The sequence below is a fragment of the Parus major genome, chromosome 25LG2, assembly GCF_001522545.3.
Source record: "Parus major isolate Abel chromosome 25LG2, Parus_major1.1, whole genome shotgun sequence".
Classification (NCBI taxonomy): Eukaryota; Metazoa; Chordata; class Aves; order Passeriformes; family Paridae; genus Parus; species Parus major.
In genome coordinates, this window is record NC_031794.1 from 569,343 (window position 1) to 596,335 (window position 26,993).

The 26,993-nt window shown below is 58.3% G+C and overlaps 4 protein-coding genes across 11 annotated transcripts; all 4 read left to right on the top strand.

Annotated features, from left to right (window-relative positions):
• Positions 1 to 6: 6 nt before the first annotated feature.
• CIART (circadian associated repressor of transcription) lies at positions 7 to 1,790 on the top strand. Its single transcript, XM_015650195.1, has 4 exons — positions 7 to 595; positions 847 to 922; positions 1,004 to 1,082; positions 1,177 to 1,790. The coding sequence occupies exons 1-4, from the start codon at positions 362 to 364 to the stop codon at positions 1,451 to 1,453; spliced, it is 666 nt and encodes a 221-aa protein (XP_015505681.1). The 5' UTR covers positions 7 to 361; the 3' UTR covers positions 1,454 to 1,790.
• A 157-nt stretch (positions 1,791 to 1,947) lies between these two features.
• MRPS21 (mitochondrial ribosomal protein S21) lies at positions 1,948 to 3,122 on the top strand. Of its 2 annotated transcripts, none has more exons than XM_015650198.2 (3): positions 1,948 to 2,058; positions 2,343 to 2,435; positions 2,896 to 3,122. In XM_015650198.2, exons 2-3 carry the CDS (start codon positions 2,353 to 2,355, stop codon positions 3,074 to 3,076), a joined length of 264 nt encoding a protein of 87 aa, XP_015505684.1. In that variant the 5' UTR covers positions 1,948 to 2,058; positions 2,343 to 2,352; the 3' UTR covers positions 3,077 to 3,122. The 2 variants fall into 2 exon arrangements, with proteins under 2 accessions (XP_015505684.1, XP_015505683.1); XM_015650197.1 differs by having other exon boundaries at positions 1,972 to 2,058; positions 2,346 to 2,435.
• A 123-nt stretch (positions 3,123 to 3,245) lies between these two features.
• PRPF3 (pre-mRNA processing factor 3) lies at positions 3,246 to 12,238 on the top strand. 5 transcript variants are annotated; one of them, XM_033519821.1, is made up of 16 exons: positions 3,246 to 3,340; positions 4,748 to 5,016; positions 5,385 to 5,515; positions 7,875 to 8,021; positions 8,117 to 8,200; positions 8,300 to 8,520; positions 8,790 to 9,096; positions 9,673 to 9,839; positions 10,269 to 10,351; positions 10,488 to 10,631; positions 10,815 to 10,914; positions 11,021 to 11,134; positions 11,246 to 11,364; positions 11,630 to 11,713; positions 11,797 to 11,858; positions 11,963 to 12,238. In XM_033519821.1, exons 2-16 carry the CDS (start codon positions 4,821 to 4,823, stop codon positions 12,107 to 12,109), a joined length of 2,106 nt encoding a protein of 701 aa, XP_033375712.1. In that variant the 5' UTR covers positions 3,246 to 3,340; positions 4,748 to 4,820; the 3' UTR covers positions 12,110 to 12,238. The 5 variants fall into 5 exon arrangements, with proteins under 5 accessions (XP_033375712.1, XP_015505818.1, XP_015505819.1 ...); XM_015650332.3 differs by having other exon boundaries at positions 4,748 to 4,927; XM_015650333.3 differs by lacking the exon at positions 3,246 to 3,340 and having other exon boundaries at positions 3,612 to 4,927.
• A 764-nt stretch (positions 12,239 to 13,002) lies between these two features.
• RPRD2 (regulation of nuclear pre-mRNA domain containing 2) lies at positions 13,003 to 26,966 on the top strand. Of its 3 annotated transcripts, XM_015650294.2 has the most exons (11): positions 13,003 to 13,232; positions 16,891 to 17,020; positions 17,288 to 17,388; positions 18,447 to 18,521; positions 19,728 to 19,780; positions 20,281 to 20,407; positions 20,771 to 20,946; positions 21,551 to 21,836; positions 22,109 to 22,378; positions 22,625 to 22,828; positions 23,445 to 26,966. In XM_015650294.2, the coding sequence occupies exons 1-11, from the start codon at positions 13,016 to 13,018 to the stop codon at positions 26,090 to 26,092; spliced, it is 4,287 nt and encodes a 1,428-aa protein (XP_015505780.1). In that variant the 5' UTR covers positions 13,003 to 13,015; the 3' UTR covers positions 26,093 to 26,966. The 3 variants fall into 3 exon arrangements, with proteins under 3 accessions (XP_015505780.1, XP_015505782.1, XP_033375703.1); XM_015650296.2 differs by lacking the exon at positions 18,447 to 18,521; XM_033519812.1 differs by lacking the exons at positions 13,003 to 13,232; positions 16,891 to 17,020; positions 17,288 to 17,388; positions 18,447 to 18,521 and adding an exon at positions 18,528 to 19,616.
• Positions 26,967 to 26,993: the final 27 nt, after the last annotated feature.

The window sequence follows — 26,993 nt, forward strand, 5'->3', positions numbered from 1 at the left end:
CCGGGACAGGGCAGTCCCGGGGCCGGGGTGTCCCAGTGCTGGGGGAGGAGAGGGAGGTGTCCTGTGGCCGGGGCTGGGGTGTCCTGACACTGGGGATGGTCCCAGTGCCAGGTGGGTCCCTGCACCCCCTCACCCTGTCTGAGGAGATGCCAAATCTCCTTCCCCGGGAGAATGTGAGGTGGCACTGGGGGTGTGGGGGTGACACCCCCATGGGAGAGCAAGGCAGTTCCTCGTCTTCCATTTTTGTCCGATATCCCCCTTTTTTTCCCGTGTTTCCCTCCCTCCCCCAGACAGCCCCGGCTGGGTGACCCTGCTGGAGCTGAACGCAGGGAGAGGCTCCCCTGGGGGGGCCACCCCCGCCATGGAGTCCCCCGCCCGTGCCTGCTCCTGCGGCTCCCCTGCCTCTGACAGCGAGGTCGAGGCTGGCAGCTCCCCCCGGAGCCCCCCCAAAGCTGAGCGCAGCCGCAAGCGCCCGGGGGGGCTGGACCGAGCACCCCCTGAATCGCCGCCGTCACCCCGCGGGGGAAAGCGCCCGCGGAAAGGGGAGGGAGGGGATGTCCCTCCCAGCGACGGTGATCGCCTCTTTGCCCAAAAGGTGAGGTTTTGGCAGAAGAGAAAGGGGCACCCCTAAAGATGGGAGGTGGGAGGAGGGCTTGGTCCCCTAAAAAAAAAAACCTGTGTCTGCCTCAGTTTCCCCACCTGAAACGGGTGGGTAGTGATGAGCAGGATTCGGGGGCTGAAAGAGTGGTGAGTGGGGCTTGGGGGTTGAGGGGGGATAAGGGGGTGCACAAGACCCCCTTCCAGTCTGGGTGCAGCCTGGTCACCTCCTCCTCCCCTTCCTCGCAGTGCCGGGAGCTCCGGGGCTTCATCCGGCCGCTGGCGGAGCTGCTGGAGGGGCTGCGGCGGGGCCGGTACGACAGAGGTGGGTGCCCCCCGCAGCTTCTTCTCCCCCAGGCACCTCTTTCCCCCTGTGGAAAATTCACACCATTTCGGGACTCCCCAGGGCTGAGCAGCTTCCAACAGAGCGTGGCCATGGACCGGCTGCAGCGGATCATTGGGGTCCTGCAGAAGCCAGAGATGGGGTGAGTGTCCCCAGATGTCCCCGGGGGACGGGCAGGGGACACCCTCGCGGGTGCCCTCCCTCCGCAGAGGGTGACAGGAGCTGTCTCCCCGCAGCGCCCGGTACCTGGGGACGCTGCTGCAGGTGGAGGCGATGCTGCGGCTCTGGTTCCCCCACGTCGCCCCCAAACCCGCGCTGGACCCGGTCCCTGCCGCGGCTCCCCCGCGCCGCCGCCCCCCCGCCGGTCCCCCCGGGGCTCCCCGGTGCCGCCGCCTGCCCGGGGACCTCCCCGGGGACCTGCCCGTCGCCAGCCCCGCAGGGACCTTACAGCAGCGGGGGTCCCCCCGGTGCCAGGCCGGGACCCCCGAGTCCCCCCCGGCGCCGGACGTGTGACGCCCCCCCCGGCTCGGGGGGGGAGATCTCGTCTACATTTCTTGGTTTTGCCTTTTTTGATTGTTTTTTTACGGTGGTCAGTGAGACCCGCGGGCGGGAGGGACTGACCGGGGGGCCCCGAACCCCCCCAGGAGCCCCAACCCCGGGGCGGCCGCGTGCCTTGGCCAGAGCGGAGCCCCCTCCCCGCGGGGGCCGGGCCCTCCCGGGCTTGTGCCTTCCCCCGTGGCCTAGGGTGGCTGGGGGTGACTGTGGCTAAGGGGTGTGGACCCCCCGAGCGGGGATGTCCCACAGCCGGCCCTGCTGGAAGCAATAAACGCCGCGGGAGCGGCCGGGGCCATCCGGTGTCGTGTCCTCTGTCCCTCGGGAGGGCGCGGGTGGGTTCCTGTCTCTGGGCGGATCCTGTCCCCAGGGGGCTCAGAGCCGTCCCCTTCGCTGTGGAACCCCGAGTGCCCGCGGTGCCTCCGGTCCCGGCTCCGGGCGGGAGGAGCGGCCCCCGGTCCCGCTCTGCCCCGCCGGAAGTTCCCGAGTACCGGAAATTCCTCCCAACGGAAGTTCCGCCAAAGCAACTTCCGGTCCGGGCGCGGAGCGGCCGCGGCTTCACCGGGGTCAGTTGGGGAAGGGAGCGGGATCGGGACCTTTCGGCCGGGGCTCCGCCGGGAGCGGCCTGACCAGGGCACGCCGGGGGCGGGGGGAGGCCCGGGGCAGGGGCAGCGCCCCGCCAAGACCGTTCGTGGGGCGGGGGGGTCCGTGCCTTGTTCCCTTGGGGCTGTCCGGGAAGGACGGGCCCCTCCGTTCCCGGGGTTCCCTGCCGTGTTCCGGGGCGGGGGGCACGAGAGACCGGCTCCTCCGAGCCCCGGGGCTTCCCGGTCCCAGTCGCCGCGTTCCCCAGCAGCGCGGCCATGGCGAACCACCTGCGCTTCGTGGGCCGCACGGTGATGGTGCAGAACGGAAACGTGGAGGCGGCGTACGGCGTCCTGAACAGGTGAGCACCGCGGAGAGCCCCGGGGCCAGCGCTCCACAGCCCGCCTCTGGGCCCGGAGAAAGCCCCAGTTCCTTTACTGGGTTCAGAACCAGAATTTCATGAGCAGAAGGGTACGGGAGGGTCGTGCGGGTTTTTCTCACCAGCTCCACGTCCCGCCGCCCCCTCGCATGCGGGTGTAAGTAGTGTAAAATACAGGAATAGCTCAGCACAGACCCAGGCGAGGGCAGCGGAGGAAGACACGGTGCCACCGCTGAGCTGTGTGCGATCGCTGGTCCCACCCGAAATGAAACTCGGGGAGGATTCCTTCCCCTCCTCACGGAGGGACGGGAGGAGAAGGACCTGAGGGTCCCCGAGGGGACCGAGCTGTGCCCGGGGTTTGCAGCGTGGGGTGCTCGTTCCTCCCCTCCTCGCACATCCCAGAACTGTTCCTGCCGCTGTCACCGCTCTCTCCCTCCCGCAGGATCCTGGCCCAGGATGGCGTGGCCGATGCCGTGCGGCGCTCCCGGTACTACGAGAAGCCGAGCCGGGCGCGGCGGCGGCGCGCGTTCGAGGCGTGCCGGCGGGTGTACTGCGCCGAGATGGCGCGCAGGATCGCCTTCCTGGCGCGGAGCAGCCGGCAGGACCCGTGGCTGGGCTGCTAAGGCGCGGCCAGCCCCAATAAAACCCTCTCGCTCTGCTCCCCGTTAATTGAGTGTAATTAATGACGGCGCGAGGGGAGGGGCGGGCTCGGTGGGCGGGGCCAGGGGCGGGGCTGAGCGCGCGCCGGGTTCGCCCCTCCTTCCCGGCACCCCCCGCGCGCTTCCCCGCGCACGCGCCGCGCGCCCGTTTCCGCTTCCGCCCCGACGCGCCGTCACCGTCAGGGGCCGCCGGGCCGGGACCGGGACCGGCGTGAGGGAACGGGGCCGGTGAGGAAAACGGGGCCGCCCCGGAGGGCGTGGAGGGAGCGGGGAAAGCGGGCGGGCTGCCGAGAGGGAGAGAGGAGGTGGCGTAAGTGGCCCTGGGCCCGGCCCGCGCGGAGCCGCTCGCCCGGCGCGCCGCGCTGAGGGGGCCGGGCCGGGCCCGGGCGCAGCTCCGCGGCACCGGGGGGTGCCGGGCCCTGCGGGGCCGCCGCGGTGTGCGGGACCGGGGGCGGCAGGAGCCCGGCGCGGTCGGGCGGTGCTTGGGTACGAATTCATCGATCCTGGTGCGGGTTACGGGGCTCCAGCGCTGCGGCTGCTGGAGCTGCTCCCCGCCGTGGCTCTGCTCTCCCGGTGTTACCGGGAAACGCCCGCGGAGCTGCCGCTTCCCCTGCAGCTCTTCCTGGGAGCTGAACCGGCTCCAATTACACGAGTTCTGTGGGTTATTACGGACACGCTCAGAGCTGTTGATGCGTGGGGGGCCGGAATTCATTGGTTGTGCTTATCCTCGGCCTCTGCAGGGTCAGAACTCGTGGGGGAAACGCCAGGATCCAGGTCTGGGCTCTGTTTGAAACCTGTGTCTAAAGGAGCTGCCAGGAAAAGTAGAACCTGTGTTCTACAGGCTCTGGAGGGAGGCCGGACCCTGCAGGAAGCAGCAGTCACCTCCTGGAACTGCTCACAGACCTGAAAGCAGGGGCTCTCTGTGAGAACTGACCCCGGGGCCCCATTCCCGGCTCCAGGAAGGATAACTGAACCCCTGGATCCCAGTTCCAGGAAGGACAGCCTGGTGTCCATTCCCGCAGCCCCACAGGGCTCCTGTGAGAGGGAGCGCCGCGGTCGAGCTCATCCCTAAGGAGATTTTCCCAGATCCGATTTGGGCCCGGAGCCAGTTGAGGGCAGGTGCAGCCACAGCCCGGGCTGTGCGTGCTGCAGGCTGGGAGGGGATGGGGCTGGATTGGGGCTGCACTCGGGGAAGGGGCTCACACTGGACCTCCCTGGCACGGCACGGGGGGTTCTCCTGCCCCACCCCTTCCACTCCAGTGCAGCTCTGCCCAAGCCCTGGAGCAGCCCCACGCAGGGATCTGCGGGCTGGAGGCCTTTCCCACTGGGCTTTGTCACCGTGAGGGGCTGTCCCGAGAGCAGACGTTCCCGGTTTTGGAAGCACAGGAACGCTGCGGTGCATCCCTCGGGGATCTGTGAGGGAACGTGTGTGGGAGCAGCGGGTCCAGGGTCCCCTGGGGGGGTCAGGAACTTCCTCCTCATGGGGTTTGGCTCATTTTAGCTCAAAGTTTAGAATCAAGAGAACACAAACGGTCTCCAAGAGCTTTTCCCACACGTGGACCTGATCCTGAGGAAGAAGGGCGCAGAGGTGACGATGCTCTGGGACCCTGTTTTATTTCCTTTGTCTCCTTCCAGCTGCGAGCTGGGGGCTCCGCTCAGCCCGCGCAGAGATGTCGCTGTCCAAGCGGGAGCTGGACGAGCTGAAGCCATGGATCGAGAAGACGGTGAAGCGCGTGCTGGGCTTCTCGGAGCCCACCGTGGTCACCGCAGCGCTCAACTGCGTCGGGAAGGGCATGGACAAGAAGAAAGCAGCCGGTACGTCCAGAGCTGGGTTTGTGAAACAGCCCACACCTCCCCAGGGTGGAGGGGCAGGGGCACAGGGCAGTTCTCCCAGCCTCCACGAGGTGAGTACAGGCAAATCCATCAGACCAGGCGCAGCGGAAAGCTTTGGAATGCGTTACAAAATCAGAGCAGTAGAAGCTAATTCCTTATTCGAGGAACTGAGAATGGTAATTTAACTAGGGTGCTTTTTTTGCCCATCACAGCTCTGCTTTGCCCAGACTCCCTTAATCCCTTAGTTTAAAGCTCCTGACGACGTGATCCACAGCTCCCAGAGGCTTCCAGAGCCTCAAAGGCCTCCCTGTGTTTGTAGAGTTGAATCACGGTTAAATTTAGGTGGTTTAAATCTTCCAAGGAATCTCTGTGGATTCTCCATCCTCCTGCTCGCCTCAAGCTCAGAATTTTGCACTGATAGGATTTTCCTCTCTTCCAGACCACCTTAAACCCTTCCTGGATGATTCCACCCTGCGGTTTGTGGACAAGCTCTTCGAGGCAGTGGAGGAAGGACGAAGCTCCCGGCACTCCAAATCCAACAGTGACCGGAACCGGAAGCGGGAGCTAAAGGTGATTATTGATTATTGATTATTGATTGGTTTTTCCTGTGGTTGGGTGGCCTGGAGGCAGCACTGGTGCTCTGGCACACTCTCCTCTTCCAGAGAGGTACAGCTCGGAACGTTCAAGAGAAACGACTCCTCTCCATGATGAAGTGTGGGAGCCTTTACCTTGCGGTTCTCTTTCCCAAAGCCGAGGTGGAAGCCTGGCTTGGGCTTTCTTTAGGCTTGTGGAGTGAATCCATGGGGATCCATCTCCCTTCTTCTCAGGGCTCCTTGTGCTTGTATTTTCATGTGGAGCCTGGGACAGCTGCTCCCAGTGACTTCCCATTGCTCCCTGCGCCCTGATGCAGCGTGCGGGGCTCTGGTGGATGATCTGGGGGGTTTTCATCCCCTTTCTCCACCCAGAAGGAACAACAGGTGCTTGTGGCAATTCCTGTCCTAGCACAGGATTGATTCCAGCTGGGATTCCATTGCTCTGGTGTTTCTCCCTTGCCTGGTATGGTGGAAGTCTTGTGCATCCAAAGCTGTTTTCACTTCCTTTCTTCTCTTGAGGACTTTTCTCAGCATCCTGTAGAATTGCATTTTCCCATACTCTGCCAGGTCTGACAGGCCCTCTCCGTGCTGCTCCTGCTCACAGTGATTTTCCTTTCACTCTTCCTGGGGTCCTATTTCACAGCACTCCGGGTTTCCCCAACACTTGCAGTCAGCACTGAACCTCGGTGAGCCAGAAGAGCCCCATCCAGGATCTGGATCTCTTTGGGAGTGTTGGGACGAGCTGGCTCCGCTCCCTGTTTTCCACTAGGGATTTGTTTTCTTCCCTCCCTGGCAGTGGGTGCCAGGCTGGGCCCTGGGGCTGTGGGAGTGTCAGGGGCTGGAGGTCCAGCTGCCCCCCTGGGCCTGCTCAGGGGCACGGCAGAGGTGGGGACACTGGCAGTGCCATCACTTGATGATGGCAGGAGCGTGGTGACAGCCCGCTGGGGTGGCTGGAGAGCAGAGGGATCTGGTGATGGCAGCAGGAGCAGGGCTGGGGATGCAGCAGGGGACCCAGTGAAGCCACAGAGGTGTCTGGCCTGAGCACTGCTGGTGTTCCTGGCTGAGCCACAACAGCGGAAACTGATCCTTCTTCTCTTGGCTCCTGGCATGGAGAGGGGTGTTCCTCCTGCCAAATCTTCACTCTTCTCTCTGGAATTGCATTTCTTGGAACTTCTCCATCCCGCTCTGGGTCTGTCTGGACCCTGCAGGCACACAAAGCGTCTCTGAGGTTGTCAGGTCACGGCAGCACTTGCAGACTGAGTGACCCTGCCCCAGCACAGGCTGTGGAGAGGAATTTGTCCTGGCACATGTAATGCCATGGCGTCGGGCAGTGATGATCCCAGGGCCACTTGCCGTGCCACTTCCCGCTCCTCGGTTCGCTCTGGGGTAGGTCATGGCTTGGGAAGGTCAGGAACTGAACGTAAAGTTTCCACACTTTATACTATGGGCAAGTCCTTTCTCTTGAACTTGTAGGTTTTCCAAGAAGTACCTGTGTGGCTGAGGAAGTGTCCTTGTAGGATATGAACCGTTGTAGTGAAGAAGGGATTGCAACTAACGCTCCCAACCGGTGTGTATATTTTCTTTTCAAATAACACCTTGACACACACACTAGAGTAACCCACGCACGGACAGATCCAGGCTTCCATACACAGGCACTGACCGTGGAATCCACAGCCACAGGTGCTGGGCCTGACTAGGGCTCTGTGGAAAATGTACTGTGCCTTTTGTTTGGTGACCTGACGCTGCTGAAAGCCCATCAGCGGGGCCACTGCTCCGTGTGCTCGCTGAGCTCTGCTTCTCTGGAGTGGCTCCGGCCTTGGATCTGAGCTGGAGTGGTCTGGGGTGGAGTGTGAGGGAATGCTGCAGGTGTCCCAACCCTCCCCGGGCCCAGGGCCGCGTCCTCCTTCTGGGAGGACTGCATGGTAGGACAGCGCAGATTCCTTCACCAAACCCTCTCAAGCTGGTGGAAGACGTGGAAATGTTTTTATCCCAGTCAGATCAGAGCTGGGCAGGCTTTTTCTGTCTTTCCACGTCGCTGAGACCTTCAATCTGCCCAGTGCCAGTGCCCCTGACACCCGAGGGAGTGGTGGTGGCTGTTAGGCAGCACAACCCTGCGATGTCTCCTGTCCTTCACGCTCTTGCATGGACGTCATTGGTGTTTTTCTGCTGGGGGACCAGGGCCCAGGCCCAGCGTGGGCTCAGCCTGCCCGTGCCACCCGGAGTTCTGCGTTACAGAGCTGGAGCTGAGACATGCCGGTGGTTTCTCACCTCAAATCCTGCTCTGGGAGGAGAACGCTCTGTTCTAACCACAGCCTTCTGCTCTTTCTTTACATTAGGATGTGTTTGGTGATGACTCTGAGGTGTCCAAGGAATCCTCTGGCGTCAAGAAGCGGCGCATCCCACGGTTCGAGGAGGTTGAGGATGAGCCCGAAGTGATTCCAGGCCCGCCGTCAGAGAGCCCAGGGATGCTGACGAAGCTCCAGGTCAGTGTAGCTGGGCCGTGCCCCAAGATGGGGCAGAGTTTATTCTGACTCGTATCCCAGTGGCAGAGAAAAACTCCCCGCGTGTTTTCCCACAGATCAAACAGATGATGGAGGCAGCCACCCGGCAGATCGAAGAGAGGAAAAAGCAGCTGAGTTTCATCAGCCCTCCGACACCACAGGTACCTGCGGCAGGCAGCGGGCACAGCCGCACATCCCTGGCCCTGTTTCAGCTGTGATACGGAACGGGCACGGAACAAAACTTCCTTCTCTGTCAACAGCCCAAAATTTCTTCTTCATCGCAATCGGAACGGCTCCCCATCGGCAACACGATCCAGCCCTCGCAGGCAGCCACGTTCATGAACGACGCCATCGAGAAGGCCAGGAAAGCTGCGGAGCTGCAGGCCCGGATCCAGGCTCAGCTGGCCCTGAAGCCGGGGCTCATTGGCAACGCCAACATGGTGGGGCTGGCCAACCTGCACGCCATGGGCATCGCGCCGCCGTGAGTACCCACGGCCTTCTCGGGGGCTCTTGCTTCCCCAGCAATGGCTTCAACTGCTGCTGAAGGAACAGATTTTATGTGAAAAGAGCTGAAATGGAGGTTCCTCCTCCCTTGGCCACGATGCCCTAATTGTGCACACAAGGTTGGAGTCTCTTCTGGCAGTACAGATGAGCTGTAAAAACCATGGAAACTGTGGAAATAAGCTCAGATTTCCTTTGAATTAGTGCTGTATTCAGATTTGAATGCAATGTGTCTTGTCCTGCCCCCAGGAAAGTGGAGCTGAAGGATCAGACCAAGCCAACGCCTCTGATCCTGGATGAGCAGGGCCGGACGGTGGACGCGAGCGGGAAGGAGATCGAGCTGACCCACCGCATGCCCACCCTGAAGGCCAACATCCGAGCAGTGAAGAGAGAGCAGTTCAAGCAGCAGCTTAAGGAAAAGCCCTCTGAAGACATGGAGTCAAACACGTACTTTGACCCCCGAGTCTCCATAACCCCGGCCCAGCGGCAGAAACGCACCTTTAAATTCCATGAAAAAGGCAAATTTGAGAAAATCGCCCAGAGGTTGCGAACAAAGGTATCAGAGATCTCATCCTGCTGATGAGAGCCTGGCTAGAAGGGGATTCTCCTCTCCTGGGCTGGGAAGGGACCTGGGGTGCCTTTGAGTGAGAAGTTTTCCAGTCAAATCACCTGAAACTTTTCCTTAAAAACCCTGTTTTTGTTGGGATGGTGCGTGCCCAAGTTAGCACTCGTGTGTGTAATGGGTCTCTCATCACTGTCTTCACCTGTTGAAAGACAAAATCTCCTTTTTTTTACAAAACATTGAAAGTTCCCAAGAGAACACTCAGAAGTGGAGATTTAAAGGAATTTTCTTAAAATGATCCAAGTTCCTGGGGAGAAGGGGAGGGAAAAATTCCAGGGATACAGTCCCTAGAGGAAGATGTTCCTTTGGGAATGTCCCACAGTCCTGGAAAGGCTCAGGAATAAGGCCAGAGTTTTGGCAGGCTTGAGAGCTTCTCCTCACCATTGTGTGCTGTGTGGTTTCTCTTGCAGTCTGCTTCAGGTTGTTTAAGAACCCAGATAAATCAGCAGGTGATCTGTGTTCTGCTGTTTTGGAATGACCTTTCTGTTCCATTTTCCTTCTCATTCTCAGGCTCAGTTAGAAAAGCTGCAGGCAGAGATCTCCCAGGCTGCCAGGAAAACTGGGATTCACACTTCCACCAAGCTGGCTCTGATCACCCCTAAGAAGGAGCTGAAGGAGGGGGAGATCCCAGAGATCGAGTGGTGGGACTCCTACATCATCCCCAACGGCCTGGATCTGTGAGTGTTCCCAGGTGTTGATGGTTCTGCCACTGCAGGAATTTGGGAGCTGACGGTGGCTCTGGGAAGCACGTGGGGAAATCAGGCCAGATCTTCCTGTTGAGCATCAAATTCCACCTCTCACCTCCAAGATCCGGCACTGGGTTTGCTCCCAAAGTTTCTCTGGGGCTGTAGGAGGCAGCTGCTGTGGAGCTGGGGGGATATTTTAGCCCTAAGTTGGAGAGGTTTGGTTTTGTTTCCAGCGTGAGCATCGTGCACACGTCGTGTTCACGATGGATGTGGGGCCCTGGCCCAAACCCCGAAATGGGGGAAGACACCTGTGCATCAACACCGTGTCACTGCGGTCTCCTCCAGCCCATGGAGCTCTGGGTTGGCATTTGTGCAGGAATTCATGCTGGAAATTCTGATGCCCAACTCTCTCCTTTCTAGAAAAGGCGGGATGACCTCAAAGAAAGACGAGTACTTTGGGATCACGAACCTGGTGGAGCACCCGGCCCAGCTCAACCCCCCAGGTACGGCCCTGGCTTGGGGGCTTTGGCAGCTCACGCAGCCCCGACCCCTCTGCGTGGCACTGCCGGTGTCCTCCTGCTCCCTGGGACCCCCTGGGTCCTCCAGGGCACGCTCCTGATGGTCTCATTTCCCTGCCAGTGGACAGCGACACGCCGGTGACCCTGGGTGTGTATTTAACAAAGAAAGAGCAGAAGAAATTACGGCGCCAGACACGGCGAGAAGCCCAGAAGGAGCTGCAGGAGAAGGTCAGGCTGGGCCTGATGCCACCACCAGAGCCCAAAGGTGAGTGACAGCCAGGCCCTGGCCAGACGTTGACGTGCTGGGAGCGCTGATGGCAGCACAGCCTTGCTGGGACTGCAGAGATGTGGAATCCCACACAGACGAGGGGTTTATGTGTGTGCAGGCGTGGTGGTGGGAAAAGGCTCCGGTGGGAGCCCTCCCAGCCCCTCTTCCATTCCTTTGCAGTGAGGATTTCCAACCTGATGCGGGTGCTGGGCACGGAAGCTGTCCAGGACCCCACGAAGGTGGAAGCTCACGTCCGAGCGCAGATGGCCAAGAGACAGAAGTAGGTGGCACCTCGTGCCGGGACATTTTGGGACACTTCTGGGTAGATTTAGTGCTGGTGGGTGTTTTTGGGACCGGTCTTTTCAGTGCTGCCTGTTTGTTTCCAGGGCTCACGAGGAAGCAAACGCAGCAAGGAAGCTCACGGCAGAGCAGCGCAAAGCCAAGAAGGTGAAAAAGCTCAAGGAGGATGTTTCACAGGGAGTTCACATAGCTGTGTACAGGTGAGCGAGCTCTGTTGCTGGGCCTGCTTGGGGCAGAGGGATCTCTCAGGGCTGGGATAACAGTTCTGCTTTTCCACAGATATTTGATTATTTTTTTCATCTTATCCTTAGGGTCCGAAACTTGAGCAATCCAGCAAAAAAATTCAAAATCGAGGCGAACGCTGGGCAGCTGTACCTCACGGGCGTGGTGGTCCTGCACAAAGACGTCAACGTGGTGGTGGTAGAAGGAGGTGAGGCTTTCTAGGCAGCCTTGGGCCACCACGGAGCATTCCAGAGCTTGCCTCCAGCAGGAACTGCTGTGGAAAATGGTTAGGAAAGGACAAGGAAATGAGGAGGCAATTAGCAACTCCCTTAATTACATTGTTAATGAGGTTAGCTATGAGTGCAGAGTGCAGTAATCCAGTCAGAAAACCCAGATCATTCCATGAGGAAGGGAACCTCTGCCAGCTGCAGGTTAAGAGATTTTCTGAGAATGTTGTCTTGATTCTTCCACAGGCCCAAAAGCACAGAAGAAATTCAAACGTCTTATGCTGCATCGAATAAAGTGGGATGAGCAGACGTCAAACACGAAGGGAGAGGGTGAGCGATGCTGTGCTGGTGTGAGGGGGAGAGTCCTGCTCCTAAAATGGACTAAACAGGTTTTGTTTTTGGGGTTTTTCCAGATGATGACGAGTCTGACGAGGAGTCCGTTAAGAAAACAAACAAATGCTCTCTGGTTTGGGAGGTGAGTGGTGGTGCTGGTTCCAGCCAGGGTGGGGCTGAGGTGGGACCCAAGTCTCCACCACATTCCTGGAGCTGTAGCCTGAAAGGACGCCTTGTCCCCGGCAGGGCACGGCGAAGGATCGCAGCTTTGGCGAGATGAAGTTCAAGCAGTGTCCCACGGAGAACATGGCGCGGGAGCACTTCAAGAAGCACAGCGCCGAGCACTACTGGGACCTGGCGCTCAGCGAGTCCGTGCTCGAGTCCACGGACTGAGCCCGGCCCCGGCCCCGGCCCCGGCCCCGGCCCCGGCCCCGGCCCCGCGGCCGCTCCTGCCCCGCAGCCCCGGACAGCTCCCAGCGCTCTCCTCAGAACCCCCATTAAAGACATATTTTTTAAAACAAATCGCCGTCGGGTGTTTGTGGGTACAGGGGGCGAAGGAGCACGCTGCCTCCCCTTTTAGCTTTATTTGGCTTTATTGAGGGACCCGTGAGGGGGCCGCGGGCGCGGTCACCGCTTCCCCCCCTCGCTGAGGCCGCAGCTGCTGCCGCGCTCCCGCCGGGGCCGAGCCGCAGCCCCGGGCTGTGGCCGCGGAATGAGCTGCAGTGGCTGATAGAGTGCCAGTCCGTCACAGGTTGGACTGCGAAGTCTTTTCCAGCCTCAGTCGTGCCGGGATTTACGACATTTAAATTGTTCTAGCGCTCGCGCGCCGCCCGGGGTGTGGGGGGGACAGAGGGCCGGGGGAGCCGCCATCTTGCCGGGCGGGGCGCGCGCGCGCGCATGCGCGGCGGGGGCGGGGCGTGCGCGTGCGCGTCTCGCCCGTGTGCGGGAGTCACAAAATGGCGGCGGGGGGGCGGGCGGCGCGCGCGGGGGGGGCCGGACCGTGACCGCCTCCGGTACCGGCACCGCCTCGGGCCGGCACCGCCTCCCGCACCTCCCGGGCACTCCCGGGGTCCCGCGATCTCTCCGGGCCGGGACCGCCTCTGGCACCGCCCCGGCCCGAGCGATTCTCCCCGGCCGGGACCGCCTCCCGCCGCCTCTGGCACCGCCCGAGCAGCCCCCGGGCCCCTTCGATCCTCCGGGCCGTGCCCGCCGCCCGGCCCCCCCATCCCGGTCCCCGCCGCCCCGTGAGGCGCCGCCCCGCCGCCCCCCGCGCGGCCCGGCCGCGAGCAGCGCGGGAAGATGGCGGCGGGCGGCGGAGGCGGCGGCCGGGCCTCTTCGTCCTCCTCTTCCTCGGCCGCCGCCGCCTCGTCCGGCGCGCTCGAGGCCTCGCTCGACAGGAAGCTGCAGGCGGTGACCAACACGATGGAGTCGATCCAGGGCCTCTCCTCGTGGTGCCTGGAGAACAAGCGGCACCACAGCACCATCGTGTACCACTGGATGAAGTGGCTGCGCCGCTGTGAGTGCGGGGCCGGGGCGGGACGGGCGCGGCGAGCGCGGCCGGGCTGGAGGTGCTGGCCCCAGAGCGGGCACTTGGGCACCGGGCAGGGTCGGGCTCGTCATCCTAGAAAGGCTTGGGTTGGAAAGGACCTTAGAGCTCATCCAGGCCCACCCCCTGCCATGGGCAGGGACACCTTCCACTAGACCGGGTTGTTCCAAGCCTGGCCTTGGACGCTTTCCATAGGGCAGCCACGGTTTCTCTGGGCTACCTGTGCCAGGGCCTCACCACCCTCACGGGGAAGAATTCCTTCCTGACACCTAATCTAAATCTGTCCCTTCTACTTTGGAAACGTTCCCCTCTTGTCCTGTGTGCATCACCTTGCCATCCTTGGAGGCACACAGCGTGCTTGCCTGCACCTCAGTGGTGGCACCTTTGTCCTCCTGAATCCATGATCTCTCAAAACAGAACTTGGGGAGCTCAAGGAGCAGGACCTGTTCCTGTGCCCTGCCCCGCCAGGGCAGCCTGGGGTGGGCACAGACAGTCTGGGTGCCAGCACTGGGTTTGCAGTGCCCGTCAGGATCTGTCCCTGACCTGCAGGGAGAAGCTTGGTGTTGGCAGGAGCCTCAGCACAGCAGTTTCTCTGCTGCTGTGGGAAGGTTTGACTTTTCTTGTGAGAGTTCAAGGAAGCTTTGCTTTGGCAGGGACATGGAGATAACATTTCCACCCCAAAGTGTCGATCTGTTGTGTACTGAACCTTTTGGAAATTTGGGCAAGTTGGGTTTCTCTGTCAAGGCCCTGCTGCAGAATGCTGAAGATCCTCTTTCCCCAGAGTTTGATCTGTTTTGTGTGTGCTCCATGGAATTAAGGAGAGGAAGGTGAGAGCCTTGGAGGACGTGGCCTGGGTCCTCCTGCCTTGTTGTCACTGCCACCTCTCCTGGAAGTCCTCCTCCCTTGGACACCCCTTGGCGCTGTGGCATCATCGTTGGGGCTCTTCCCCTTCCGCTCCAAGCGCATGACCCCTGATGAAATTCCAGCCCATCTCTCCTTGGGATGTGCCAGCTCCTCTGGACGTGGCCTTCTCCCAGTTGTGCTGGCTCTTCCCAAGGCCCTGAGTGCACTTCCATCACTCCTTCCCCCTCCCCAAACTCATAAAAAGCCATGGAACTGTTCCCACCTGCAGGTCCTTGATGCCCTGTGTCTGCTCTGGCTCCCGTCTGCTGCTGGGCTCTCATCTCCTGCCCTGAGCCCTTGGCACCAGCCTGGAATTCTTGCTGGATTTTGTGGGAGTCTTTCAAGGTTTCCCTTCACAGCCCTTGTGAAGATCTCACCTCCACCCCCCTCCTTTTATCCAGGTCCTTCCTTAACCATCTTACCCTGTCACCCTTGACAGCAGCTGCGATGCTGCCATGCCCTGACCCCTGATGGTTGGGTTACTCCCTGATTCCACAGATCTTTCTCCCTGTTCTTCCCTTCATGGTACACTTCATCCTGTGCCCCAGTGTGCCTTCTCGCACTGTGGGAAGTCCCTGTCCCAGCCAGAGGGGCTCTGTGCTGGTGCCACAGCGAGTACAGGTGGCTCTGGGTCCCTTTCTGAGCGTTTAACTCCAGAGCTCCCATGGACACATCAGCCCTGCTCTTCCCAGGGAGCTCCTGGTGAGGGGGAGTGTGGTGAGGTTGGGGCTCCTGGGCACAGAATTGTGTCCCTTCAGGAAAAACAGGGGTGCTGGTGTTTGACGTGTTGCTGTTGGTTTGGCATCTTGCCAATGGGACACAGCCAGAGCTTCCCAACAGGAATGTTCCTGCAAGGATGTTCTTCTGTACCTTCACCTTTGGGAAGTTCCTGATGGGAATCCGAGTGTCCCTGCAGGAGGCTTTGGTCAGAGTGTTTAAGTGTCAGTTACACATGACTCTGAAATGCCATTTTTATTGGTGTCTTTGTGGCTGGTTTGGAGCAGGTGGTGGGGCTGGGGTGGGCTCAGCTCTGCACTGTCCTGTGTGCCCCTGTTTCCTCACGGGTTTAAGCTGAGAGCCATTCTCCCATTGGATCCAGAGACACTCGGTTTTCTTTGTGGGTCATGTCCATAGCCTTCCTGTGGACCCAGCACGGATCTCTCCTCCTGCATGGCGTGCGTGTATCTTGGTTTATAACTGTGCCTCTAACTTTGCTCTGGGTGAGTGGTGTTCTGTATGGTCAATGCCAGGCTGGAGCCCCACTCCAGATTTCTTTCTGCTGTGTAGATGCCAGATCATTTAAATCAAAGGTTTATAGTTCTTTGAAATCTATTTTATGTTACTGAGATGTGGAAGCATTGCTCTCTGCTGGTGAAACATCTCTGGGATGGAGGGAACATCCAGTGAGCAGCAGCAGAATTGGCACTCGAGCACTGGGTTTTGCTAAATCACAGAAGCCCCATTCCAATGGGATGATGATCTGAGAGATTATCGAGGCTGGCATTTTGGAGAAAGCTGCCTGCAGATTGTTTTGGAGCACTGGGCGAGTGCAGCCCTGCTCCAGCTGAATTCCCAGCCCTCCGGGCAGAGCAGAGCGCTCTGTGCTCCCAAAACCCCTCCTCAGCCTGCCTTGTCAGCAAGTTCAGGGCACAGGTTGTGAGCAACAGGTTCTGGTCACAAGTCCTTGGCTGGGTGAGTCTGTGCTGGAAAAGCTTGTCCTGGGAGGTGGGAGCTGGGGCTCCGTGCGGGGCTGGGGGCGAGCAGCTGCTGGCAGTGACTCGTGCCTTGTCTCCCAGGCCTGTGCTGTGTGTCCTGGGGCAGGGACACTGGAGGGACAGGGCTTGAGGAGCAGGGACTCCCCAGGGCTCTGCCCTATGCCTTTCCCTGCCCGAGTCTGGGGTGATGCTCGGGGGCACAGAGCCAGAGCCGGTGCTGCTGACAGGGCCTGGGGGAGGCTTAAGGACATCGACCTGTGGGATCTGAGCACCCATCTGAGCTAAGCCTTTTCTTGTGTTCTCAGCTCTGCCTCCCCTCACAGGAGGATCTTCTGTGCAGGATCTTCCTTTGAACTCGAGTTCACTTGTGAAGTGGCCCTGATGCTGGGAGGGCAGCAGGGGTGGAATGTTTCTGCTGGGAGCCTTTTCAGGTTATGAGTGAGGGGTGAGCTCCCACCCTGGGCTCTGGACCAGGATGAGCTTCCCGAGAGGAATCCTGGAGACCAGGACAGGTGCAAGCTGTAGCTGTGGGAAGTGGCTCTGCCAGGGTAGAGACACCTGGAAAATGAAGCAGGATGGAGAACTGAGGGATCTGTAGATAAAAACTGATTCTGGTGTGGGCAGGGGAGAGGTGACAACACACGGGTGTGTGAAGTAACACCATCTCTTGGCACTGTTCCCCTAGTTTAATCCTTCAGTGAGTGAAGGAGCTCACTGCCAGCGGTAGCATCTGGATGAGCTTCCCGAGTTTACCCCCTCTGAGGAGGGGGTTTGATGGAGTAACTCAGTTTGGAGCTTTTCAACACGAGGAGGGTCAGAGCAGCAAGCACAGCTGGGGGAGTCTGAAAATCATTTGTAGATGGAAGATGTCCTCTCTGGTCCCTAGGGTTTGCCTGCTGGACCTTGGAAACTCTGGAACTACCCCAAAAGCAGCACTGATATTGGGATCAGGGTGTGGCTGTTGTGGTACTTCTGTCTGATGCTGACTCTGAATTTTCTCTTGTCCTCAGCTGCTTTTCCTCATCGGCTGAACCTTTTTTACTTGGCCAATGATGTCATACAGAACTGCAAGAGGAAAAATGCCATTGTCTTTCGAGACACCTTTGCAGAGGTGCTTCCTGAGGCTGCTTCGTTAGTGAAGTGAGTAATGAACTAACAGGCTGTTGGGAGGCTGAGGGTCTCAAGAAGGGGGAATTTTTCTTCTGACATCTCAAACTGTTTAGAAACATCAGCAGAACTTAAAGGATTGTGTTAGAGCAGCCGTGTGTTCGCAGAGTGGGCCGGAGTGGCCATGAGCTGGGCTCTGATTTGCACAGGAGGGTGGTTTGAATCAGATTATCCTGTGGAGTGGGGGAAGCCCTGCACCAGTGTCCTGCAGTCAGGGGGTGAAGAACTCTTCTCTTCCAGGGATCCATCCGTTTCCAAATCCATTGAAAGGATCTTCAAAATCTGGGAGGACAGAAACGTGTATCCTGAGGAAACCATTTTGGCACTGAAAGAAGCATTGAGTAAGTTCCTCACCCTTTGCATTTCTCACCTTACAAACTGCCACATGAGCTCGCTGGAGTTGCAGAAATAGGCTGGGGTCACTGAGCAGAATGAGGGGCATTTGCACCTGGCACAGGCTGTAACGTAGGCAGGTGTGGGACATGAGCGGCGCCGGATTCTCCTGCTTTACCCCTTTTGTACCTTTCTTAAGGCAGCTGTGAATTCTTTCCTGTGAGCTGGAACTGCTCCAGCTGAGAGCAAGCAGAATGTGAGGCTGAAATGGTCCTGCAGGTCCTGACCAGGGTGCTCTGGCTCTACCTCCAAGTCCTGTTCAGTGATAGGTGCTTTAATCATTCTTGTGGGGTAGAAGAGGCAGAAGCAAAGCTGGAGGGTGAAGAGTTCTCAAGTCCCCAGGGAAGGAACACATGGAGTTGTTAAAACCAGGAATTAGCAGTGCAATACTTGAAGGAAATCAGCCCAGGTTTTGGCTTTGCTCACATCATTAAGAGCTGAAGGTGCTCAGGAAGCCCTCAGGTGTGCTCTGAGGGTCGGTGGCCGTCACAGCAGGAGGAATTGTGGTGTCTTGGGTTGGGCTGTGCATGAGGACAGGCTTGAGCTGGGTGTTGCATGCTGAGGAGTGACGTTTGTGCTTTTGCTCTGAAATTGCTCATTTCTGTAACTTGAAAACAGGTCTGTGAGGTTTCAGGTAAATCAGGAATTGTGGCTGCTCTCCCTGTGGGCAGCACTTGTCTGTTCGATGTTGATTCCGTTACAGCCTCCCTAAAGAGTTTCATTTTTAGATTCCTTGTGTTTTCCCTTTTTACTGTGATTTTTGAACTGCCTTAGTGTAAGGGCAAACAGAAACTTGATTTAAAAATGGCAGACCACCCCCAGGTTGCTGCATTCCTGAGTAAACTGAGGTTCTCTTGGGCATCCAGCAGCTCCTCTAAGGAAGTTGGTCGAGGTATTTTAAAACAAATTTCTGTTCACTCTTTCACCGTGCAACTGTATGGCACCAAAACCCAGTTTTGACAGGAATCCCATAATGCCAGACTGCCAAAAATGAAATGTTTTCCAGGTACCACTTTCAAAACTCAGAAGCAGCTGAAAGAGTCTCTGAACAAACCGAATAAGCCGTGGAAGAAATCACAAAGTAAGGAACCACTGTGAACTCTGTGCACTAATGCAGAAATTGGCTGCTCGAGGAGCAGAAAGGCTGAGCCCAGCAGGGGCTGAGCCAGCAGGCTCAGAAGGGCCCCAAGATGTGCACACCAAGGAGATGTTGGTAGAAAACAACTTTGTAAAGAAAAGAAGTGAGGCAAAAGTAAGATATGAGAGCAGAGGTTGTGGACAGGAGAGGAAAGAGCTGGTGGAACCTCTTGGAAACTGCTCTTAGGCTGGTCAGAGGTGGAGAGAAGACAGAGAGAAGAGGAGATTCCCTTTGTGCTCAGGAACACTCCTGCCCCAGCAGGCTGGGCTGGGAGGAGGAACCTGGAGCTGGGAGTGCAGGGACAGGATGTGACAGTCCAGAACCCAGAGCAGCAGGACACAGTTTATTATAACAGAGTGACCTTAATGATCTCATTCTGCACCAACACCCTGAGTGGTCCCCACAGGAGGTGGTGAGATGTCAGGTACGACGTGTGGGACATCAGGTGTGACAAGTGGCACAGGGTGACATCAGAAGGTTAAAAGAGTTGGGGAGTGTTTATTACTGGGCTTCACACCAGAAGCTGCTTTCCCAGACAGAACTGGGCTGTATCCAGCGTGGATGGAGGGTTCAGTGCTTTGCTTCTCATCAGCTCATTTCTTCTTTCCTGTTTCTCCTGTTTTGTCCAGAATCTGATGGATTTGGTCTCTTGGCAGCAGGACTTGTCCCCCCACCCTGTAACCAGGTGTGACAGTTGTTCAGGCTCTGAGCATGGTCAGACCTAGGAAGTGCCCACGGGAGACCCTGTCCAGGAAACCTGGGCTCCGTGTCAGCTCCAGGTCTGGCACTTTGGGAATAACATTCCCTTCCTTGCAGAGAGCTGTAACTCCTTGGGTAAGGCTGTTAGATCGACCATTGCAGGGACTTGTCTTCCTGAGGAAAAGGTGTGCCCAGGAAATGTTCAGAGCACGTTAAATGTTCAGAGCAGTGTCACTTGTTGAGCTCGGTCCCAACCCAGCCGTGCGTGTCCACGTCCCCATGAGCTGCCAGGAGCCCGGAGCACTGAGGGACACAGGCATGGAGGGGAGGATGTGACGGGTAACACATGAAGTTTTCTTAAAATATCTTTCATTAGGCTGCCTTTTGTGACTGACTTTCCACTGGGATGCGGTTCCTTCATTTCTTCACTGTTTTCCTTTATCCCCACAGCCTCCACAAACCCGAAAGCTGCTCTGAAGTCCAAGATTGTTGCTGAATTCCGAGTAAGTCTGTGAGTGGAAGTGACCCAAGGCACTGCCCCCCACCTTGGGGGTTTGTGTGTGGGGTGACCCCAGGCCCAAGAGCCACTTGTGATGTGGAGGCTGTGGCACCCGTGGGGCTGACACGGGGAGGGTCTGGGCAGGCTCAGGACATCCTTGTGAAGAGCAGTTTGGGGTGGCTCAGGAGTTGGTCCTCAGGCCCAGAAACTGGTCTGAATTTGGTCCCCTGACAGAGTGGGACATGTTAATGAAATGCCCCTGCAGAGTGAAATGAGGAGTAAATAAAAAAGATCTTAAAAAGATCTCTTAACCAGGAGATTTGTGGAATTGCAGCTCCTGCCTGAGCCCAGGTTTGTTCATTGTGAGATTGGAGGTTAAAAATCCCGGGATCCACGTGGTTCCTGGGTTAGCTCTCGCTTGGAAGTAGTCTGGAACCAGAGGGGAGGTAGGTCTGCTCTTCCCTGGAATGTGATGAGGAGGCTTTTCCTGTTTGCTTTTTCCAGCCCCAGTCCCTGATTGATGAGCTGCTGTTGTACAAGCGCTCAGAAGATCAGATAGAGCTGAAGGAGAAGCAGCTTTCCACTATGAGGGTGGATGTCTGCAGCACTGAGACACTCAAGTGCTTGAAAGGTAAAGCCTCGAGGGCACCGAAGGTGGTGTGGGATCTCCTCAGTTCTGCTGAGATGGGAAATTCCAGAATTTGTGTCTGGAAAATGCCAGAATTTGAGAGTGGGGTTAAGAACAAGGAATCAAAAATCTTGGTTAGTTTGAGTTTCTATGGAAACTCTCAGGTGCAGAGCTCAGACCAAGCAAATGACTGAAAACCAAGACTCTGCCAGCAACCAGGCCTCCCCTTGCCAGTGCCAGTGGATGACCAGGGTGGTCTGGGAGTGTGCAGCTCCCCTGTCCCAGTGTCCTGGTGCTGTCGTTGAGGCCACGCTTCTGTGCTTTGGCATGTGGCAGCTCATTTCCATGGTGTTCATCTCCCTGCAGATAAAACAGGAGGGAAGAAGTTCTCCAAGGAGTTTGAGGAAGCGAGTTCAAAGCTGGAGGAATTTGTCAATGGCTTGGACAAGCAAGTGAAGAACGGCCCCTCGCTCACGGAGGCGCTGGAGAACGCCGGGATATTCTACGAGGCACAGTACAAAGAAGTCAAGGTGGTGGCAAATGTAAGTGTGCCCTTTCTGGATCCTCCCCAGGGGGAACAGCACCTGCCTGCCTTCGCCTCGGAGGCTCGTCTCTCTATTCCCAAATAAAAAACTCGGTGGGATTGGTGGAAGGCTGGTTTCCAAATAGAGCAGAATGGAGGCTTTGGGCAAGACAAGGCTATGCTCTCAAAATCCAGCAGCTGGGTGCTCAATTTGTGTGTGTTGCTGGAATGCCTTCTAGATTCTTAAACAGGGCAAAATTGCAGTTAGTGTGACAAATCCTGAATTCTGGAAACTTGAGACTTATGTGAGAACTAGATGAGCAAAGAAAGGACAGTGATGAAGAGTTACAAAAAAGATCAGCACCCTCCAGACCCTTCCAAAAGCCCCAAATGGGCATTTGTTAAATACAGAGAGGGTTATGAAAATTGTTTTAAGTCAGTGGAAAAAGGTTTTATCCTCTCCATTTTTGTGGTTGTTGCCCTGTGAGTCCCACGGAGAAGCAGAGTTCTTACCACAGCAGGGTCCAGGGATTTGGAATTGTTTTCCTCAGGCTGTGTGTTGCTTCCTCAAGGAAGTGACTGAGGCATGAAAGATCCCCAGTCCAGTGTCCTTCCTTCCTTAGGCCTATAAAACATTTGCTAACCGAGTGAGCAATCTGAAGAAGAAGCTGGACCAGCTGAAAGCAACCCTTCCTGATCCCGAGGAGTCTCCTGTCCCTTCTCCCAGCATGGATGCTCCATCTCCTACGGGCTCCGAGTCCCCTTTCCAGGGGATGGGGGAGGAGAACAGCGCCCGCTCCCCAGCAGCCGGAGGCCGCAAGATGGTCTCTCCAGAGCCGGCCACAGATAATCGGGACGTGGAAGACATGGAGCTCTCTGATGTAGAGGACGATACGTCTAAAATCATTGGTATGTGATTGTCCTGTGGGAATTGCAGAACAAACCAGCCTTTTCCAGCTTCATTTGGGATATGGAGGAGGCACAAAGCCTGGGCTCTGGGTTCCGGCTGTTGGGTTTGAGTCTTCTGGCAGGGAAGTGCCAGTCCCACTGCAATCATTTCTATCTCCCAGACATTTACCAAAGATGTTTTTACATCTGTGGGAGGCAGACCTGATATTCCCTGAGTCTTTTTGGGGGCACTGAGCGACCTTTCTGCTCTTGTTCCACCCTCTCTGCTACAGTGGAGGAGAGGAAGGACAAACAGACTGCTCCAGCCCCCGTCAAGGCTGAGAGTGTCCCCAAAGCGGTGCCATCGGCTGCTGCGGCTGCCACAGCCTCGGGGACGGTGGCGACGCCAGCCCCGGCCCCTCCGACGCCCCCGGCTCCGAAGGTGGTGAGCACAGCTCCCGTCCCTCCGGCACCAGCGCTTGCCTTACCCAACCTGGCCAACGTGGACCTGGCCAAGATCAGCTCCATCCTGAGCAGTCTGACGTCGGTGATGAAGAGCACAGGTGAGTGCTGAGCCGGGCTGTGGCCACCGGCACTAATGGAACTGGGATTATTTAATTAAAGCTTTAATTGTGTCAAAATAAATGTGAGTTACTGCACTGCGAGGCCTGGCTCAGTGTCTGGCACATAGTGTCGCGTCCTGAGCCTCTCCTTGCTCTTGCTCCGTTGTGCCTGTGGGAAGCCTTGAGTCAAAAGCAGCACAGGCATTGCCAGACAGTGCAGGTGAGTGGTGTGTGCTCCTGCCCCAGGTGTGAGTCCCGCCTCGAGACCTTCACCAGGGACCCCGACCAGCCCCACAGCTCTCACCAGTGGCCTGAAGACTCCTGTCCTGGGAACCCCGTCTGCTCCTTCGAATCCATTAGCAAATATTCTCTCCAAAGTTGAGATAACTCCGGAAAGCATTTTGTCAGCTCTCTCCAAAACGCAGACTCAGACGGCGCCAGCGCTGCAAGGTACTGGGGTGGGTGTTGGGGAAGAGCTGGCAGGTATCTGAGGGCAGTGGTGGGGCTGAAACGTGCTGCTCTGCTTGTCCTAAAGTGAGAACAGAGGGAGAAGAACTTCATTGGAATGTTTTCCGCCTCTGGCACGTGTAGATGGTCTTTCTCAGGTAGCACAGGTGTCACGGACCAGTGAGCACAGGAAGTGTCACTTCCCTGTGCTCCTGCCAAAGCACACGTATCTGGAACCCTCCCTGAACAGGACAGGAGACCAGGAGGTCTCTGTGTTCCCTGTGTGCAGAAATCTGCCCAGAGGTTCTGCTTCCACTCTGGCACCTCGCCAGGGTCACCTGGCCAGCAGGGCAGGGTTTCCCGCTCCTGGCTGCAGACCAGGACAAGTTCTTACCCACCTGACTCGATGGCGTAATTTATATTTGTAGATCAATCCAAGCCTCTGGCATAAGGTTGCACCTCATGTCAGAACAGCAAATCCAGTTCTCTCCATGGCTGGAGACTGGGGGGTGTAAAGGAACGGCGTCCGCAGTGCAAACACAGGAGCCTTTCCCATGGCAATGGCTTGGGGTGATTTGCCTCTGCCCTCAGTACCTGATGCAGCAGTTCTGTTTTCCAGGGCTGTCATCCTTGCTGCAGAGCGTGGCTGGAAACACTGTTCAGTCAGGAGAAGCCGCCTCACAGAGCACCTCGGCATCGCCAGCCAACACGACTGTGCCGTGCGTGAAGGGGAGGAATGCTCCTTCCAATCCGCAGTCCTTTATAGCCAAAAGTTTTGGTTATTCTCCAAACTCGACCACTGCAGAGGTGTCCTCCACTTCAGTCAATAAGGCTCCCGTCGGACATACCCCAGCGTTGTCAAGCTCTGGTTTTAAGCCACCAACTAATTCCCTAGGATTTTCCAGTTCCCACCCTACCAGTCCTTCCTCCCTTTTGCCAACAGAAACCTCACTGGGTCAATCCTCTGAAATTTCAAAAGCCAAGCTGGAATCAGAACCCCCTTCTCCCAGCTTGGAGATGAAGATACACAATTTCCTGAAGGGAAACCCTGGCTTCAGTGGCCTGAACTTGAATATTCCCATCCTCAGCAGCTTGGGGTCCAGCATGGCAACGGAGAGTCACACCTCTGACTTCCAGCGTGGTCCCACCAGCACGTCCATGGACAATGTGGACGGGACCCCAGTGCGCGACGAGCGCAGCGGGACACCCACCCAGGACGAGATGATGGACAAGCCAACATCGAGCAACGTCGACACCATCTCCCTGCTGTCCAAAATCATGAGCCCCGGGTCTTCGACTCCCAGCAGTACAAGGTCACCTCTGCAGGGCCGGGATGATGGATATTCCCAAGAACTTCCCAGTTCCGTGCACGGCTACCGGCCCTTCGGCCTTGGCAGAGAGTCCCCAGCCAGCCTGTACAAGCCGCCTGCGGACAGCAGGGAGATGCCCTCCTCCTTGATGGACTCCTCCCAGGAGAAGTTTTACCCAGACACATCTTTCCAAGAAGACGAGGATTACCGTGACTTCGACTACTCCGGGCCGCCGCCCTCAGCCATGCTGAACCTGGAGAAGAAGCCGGTCAAGTCAATCCTGAAATCGAGTAAGCTCCCAGATTCTGCTGAGTACCAGCCGGTGCTGTCCAGCTACGGGCAGCGGTCACAGGAGTTTGGTGTGAAGCCGACCTTCCCCCCAGCCATGAGGTCTATCCTGGATCAGAGCGAGAGCTGCGACCCGCTGGCCTCGTCCCCAGGGATGTTTGGGAGCTATGGCCGCAGGGGGAAGGACTCGGCCTCGGACGGGTCCCCGTCGCCCAGCAAGAACGACGTGTTCTTCACGCCGGACTCCAATCACAGCACCCTGCCCAAACCCGGCCTCCCGCAGAAGCAATACTCAGACTCGCCCCATGCGCTTCCCCACCGCTCGCTCTTCTCGCCCCAAAATGCCCTCCCCAGCCCCGTCAGCCGACCACCCGCGGCGGGCGGGGACAAACCCATGGGTTCCTCCATCTCTGCCACCTCCACCATTGAGTTCAAGAACATGCTCAAAAACGCCTCCCGGAAACCCTCCGAGGAGAAGCATTTTGGGCAGATGCCCAAAAGCAGCTCGGGTGAGGTGGGGAGCTTGTCTGGGGCTGTGAAGGGCGAGCCGCAGCCGCCGGAGGAGCACTACCGCATCGAGACCCGCGTCTCCTCCTCCTGCCTGGACCTGCCCGACAGCACCGAGGAGAAGGGGGCCCCCATCGAGACGCTGGGCTACCACAATGCCTCGAGCCGCGGCATGTCGGGGGAGCCGATCCAGACCGTGGAGTCCATCCGGGTGCTGGGCAAGGGCAGCCGGGGCCACGGGCGTGAGGGGAGCCGGGCGGGATGGTTCGAGCTGAGCAGCAGCGGGAGCGCCTTCGACAACGGGCCCTCGGGCTCCTCGGAGCTGCCCGGCATGGGCGGCTTCCCGGCGCCCTACAAGGAGCACGTACCGCCCTTCCCGGAGAGCGTCAACAACTTCCGAACCAACAACTTCAGCTCCGCCTTCGAGCACCACCTGCCGCCGCCGCCCCTTGCGCCGCCTCCCCTGGAGCACGGGAACCCCTTCCCGCGGGACCCGGTGGGGCCGCCCGCCGTGCCCCCGCCCGCGCCCACCAAGGACCACGGCAGCCTCTTCCCGAGGGATCACTCGGTCCCTCCCCGCATGCCGTCGGTGGATCACGCCAACCCCTTCTCCAAGGAAACGCCCGCGCCGCTCCCGCTGCCCCACGGCGTCCCCCCGCCCCCCTCGGTGGAGCACGCGGGGGTCCCGTTCCCCACGCCCCCGCCGCCCCCGGTGCCCGGGGAGCACGCCGGGGTCCCCTTCCCCGCGCAGCCGCCGCCGGCCGGGGAGCACGGCGGGGTCCCCTTCCCCGCGCCGCCCCCCCTGGAGCACGGCGCCGGCGCCTTCCCCAAGGAGCACGGTACGATGCAAGGGACGCTGAAGGAGCACTTCGGGGGGGCGCAGCCGCGGGACCCCCTGCCCCGGTCCCGAGACCCCGCGGGGCCCGGGCCCCTGCCCCGGGAGCAGCTGGGGGCCGCGCGCGGGCTGGGCCCCCCCGCCCACCGGGACCCCGGCGGCCGCGGCTCCGTCCTGCTCCGCACGCCCCGCGCCGAGTTCCGCCCGCGGGAGCCCTTCGGCGGCAGAGACCCCTTCCAGAGCCTGAAGCGGCCGCGGCCGCCCTTCGGAAGGGGGGGGGCCCCCTTCTTCACCCCTAAGCGCCCCTTCTTTCCTCCCCGGTACTGAAGCAGCTGCCGAGCTCCCGGAGCTGCCCTTTTCATTTGGTTTCTTTTTTTTTTTTTTTTTTTTTTTTTTTTTTTTTTTTTTTTTTTTTTTTTTTTTTTTTCTTTCTTTCCCTCGAGACCCCTGTAACCTTCTCCTAAATTAAATGTTCTGTACTTTTCGGTTGGTTCTACCCCCAGCCCCCCAGCATTGGCTGAGAGAAGAAAACAGACACAAAACAATGTTCTAACGAGAGGAAGCCACGTTGCTGTTAAATAAAACCTTCAGTAGTAGTTGAAAAAGTTAAAAAAAAAAATTAAAAAAGGAAAAACTCTGAGAGCTTCGAGAGGAGCACTGAGTGGTCTTGGGGTGTTGGTATCCAGCCGATCCCCAAATTGCTGCTGCAGGGAGGAGAGACCCCCCCTGTTCCTCCTGTCGGCCAAAAGCACCAAAAGAAGGCAAAAAGAAGGCAAAAAGAAGGGTGGAGGGGCCCACCCAGACCCGCCTGGGAGCTCCACGGGACGTGGGACTCTGGCAGCAAGACTGCCCAAGCCTGTCCCCCTGCTTGGGAAGACTCGCTTGGCTTTGGGTTAATTTGGGGATCTTTTGGGTTTTCGTCTTGTTTTGTTTTTCCCCCGAAGATCACTGTTGACTTTCTACGTGTGTATATAGCAATCACTTTTTAATTCCCTCTGGGATCGTTCACCACGCGCGAGCGGAGCCCGGCGGGGGCTCTGAGGGGTTCCCGCCACACCCAGGGCCGCCCCCGCGGCCTTTATATGAAGGTGGGATTTTACTTGATTTATTTTAATTATTTTTTGTTGGTTTTTAGTTGCCTCCATCGTACCTGTTTGATACCGGTGTGGGCTTCAGGATCTGCATAAAAAGTACCAAACCAGCCCTTGGCCGGTCCGTTCTTTCTCTC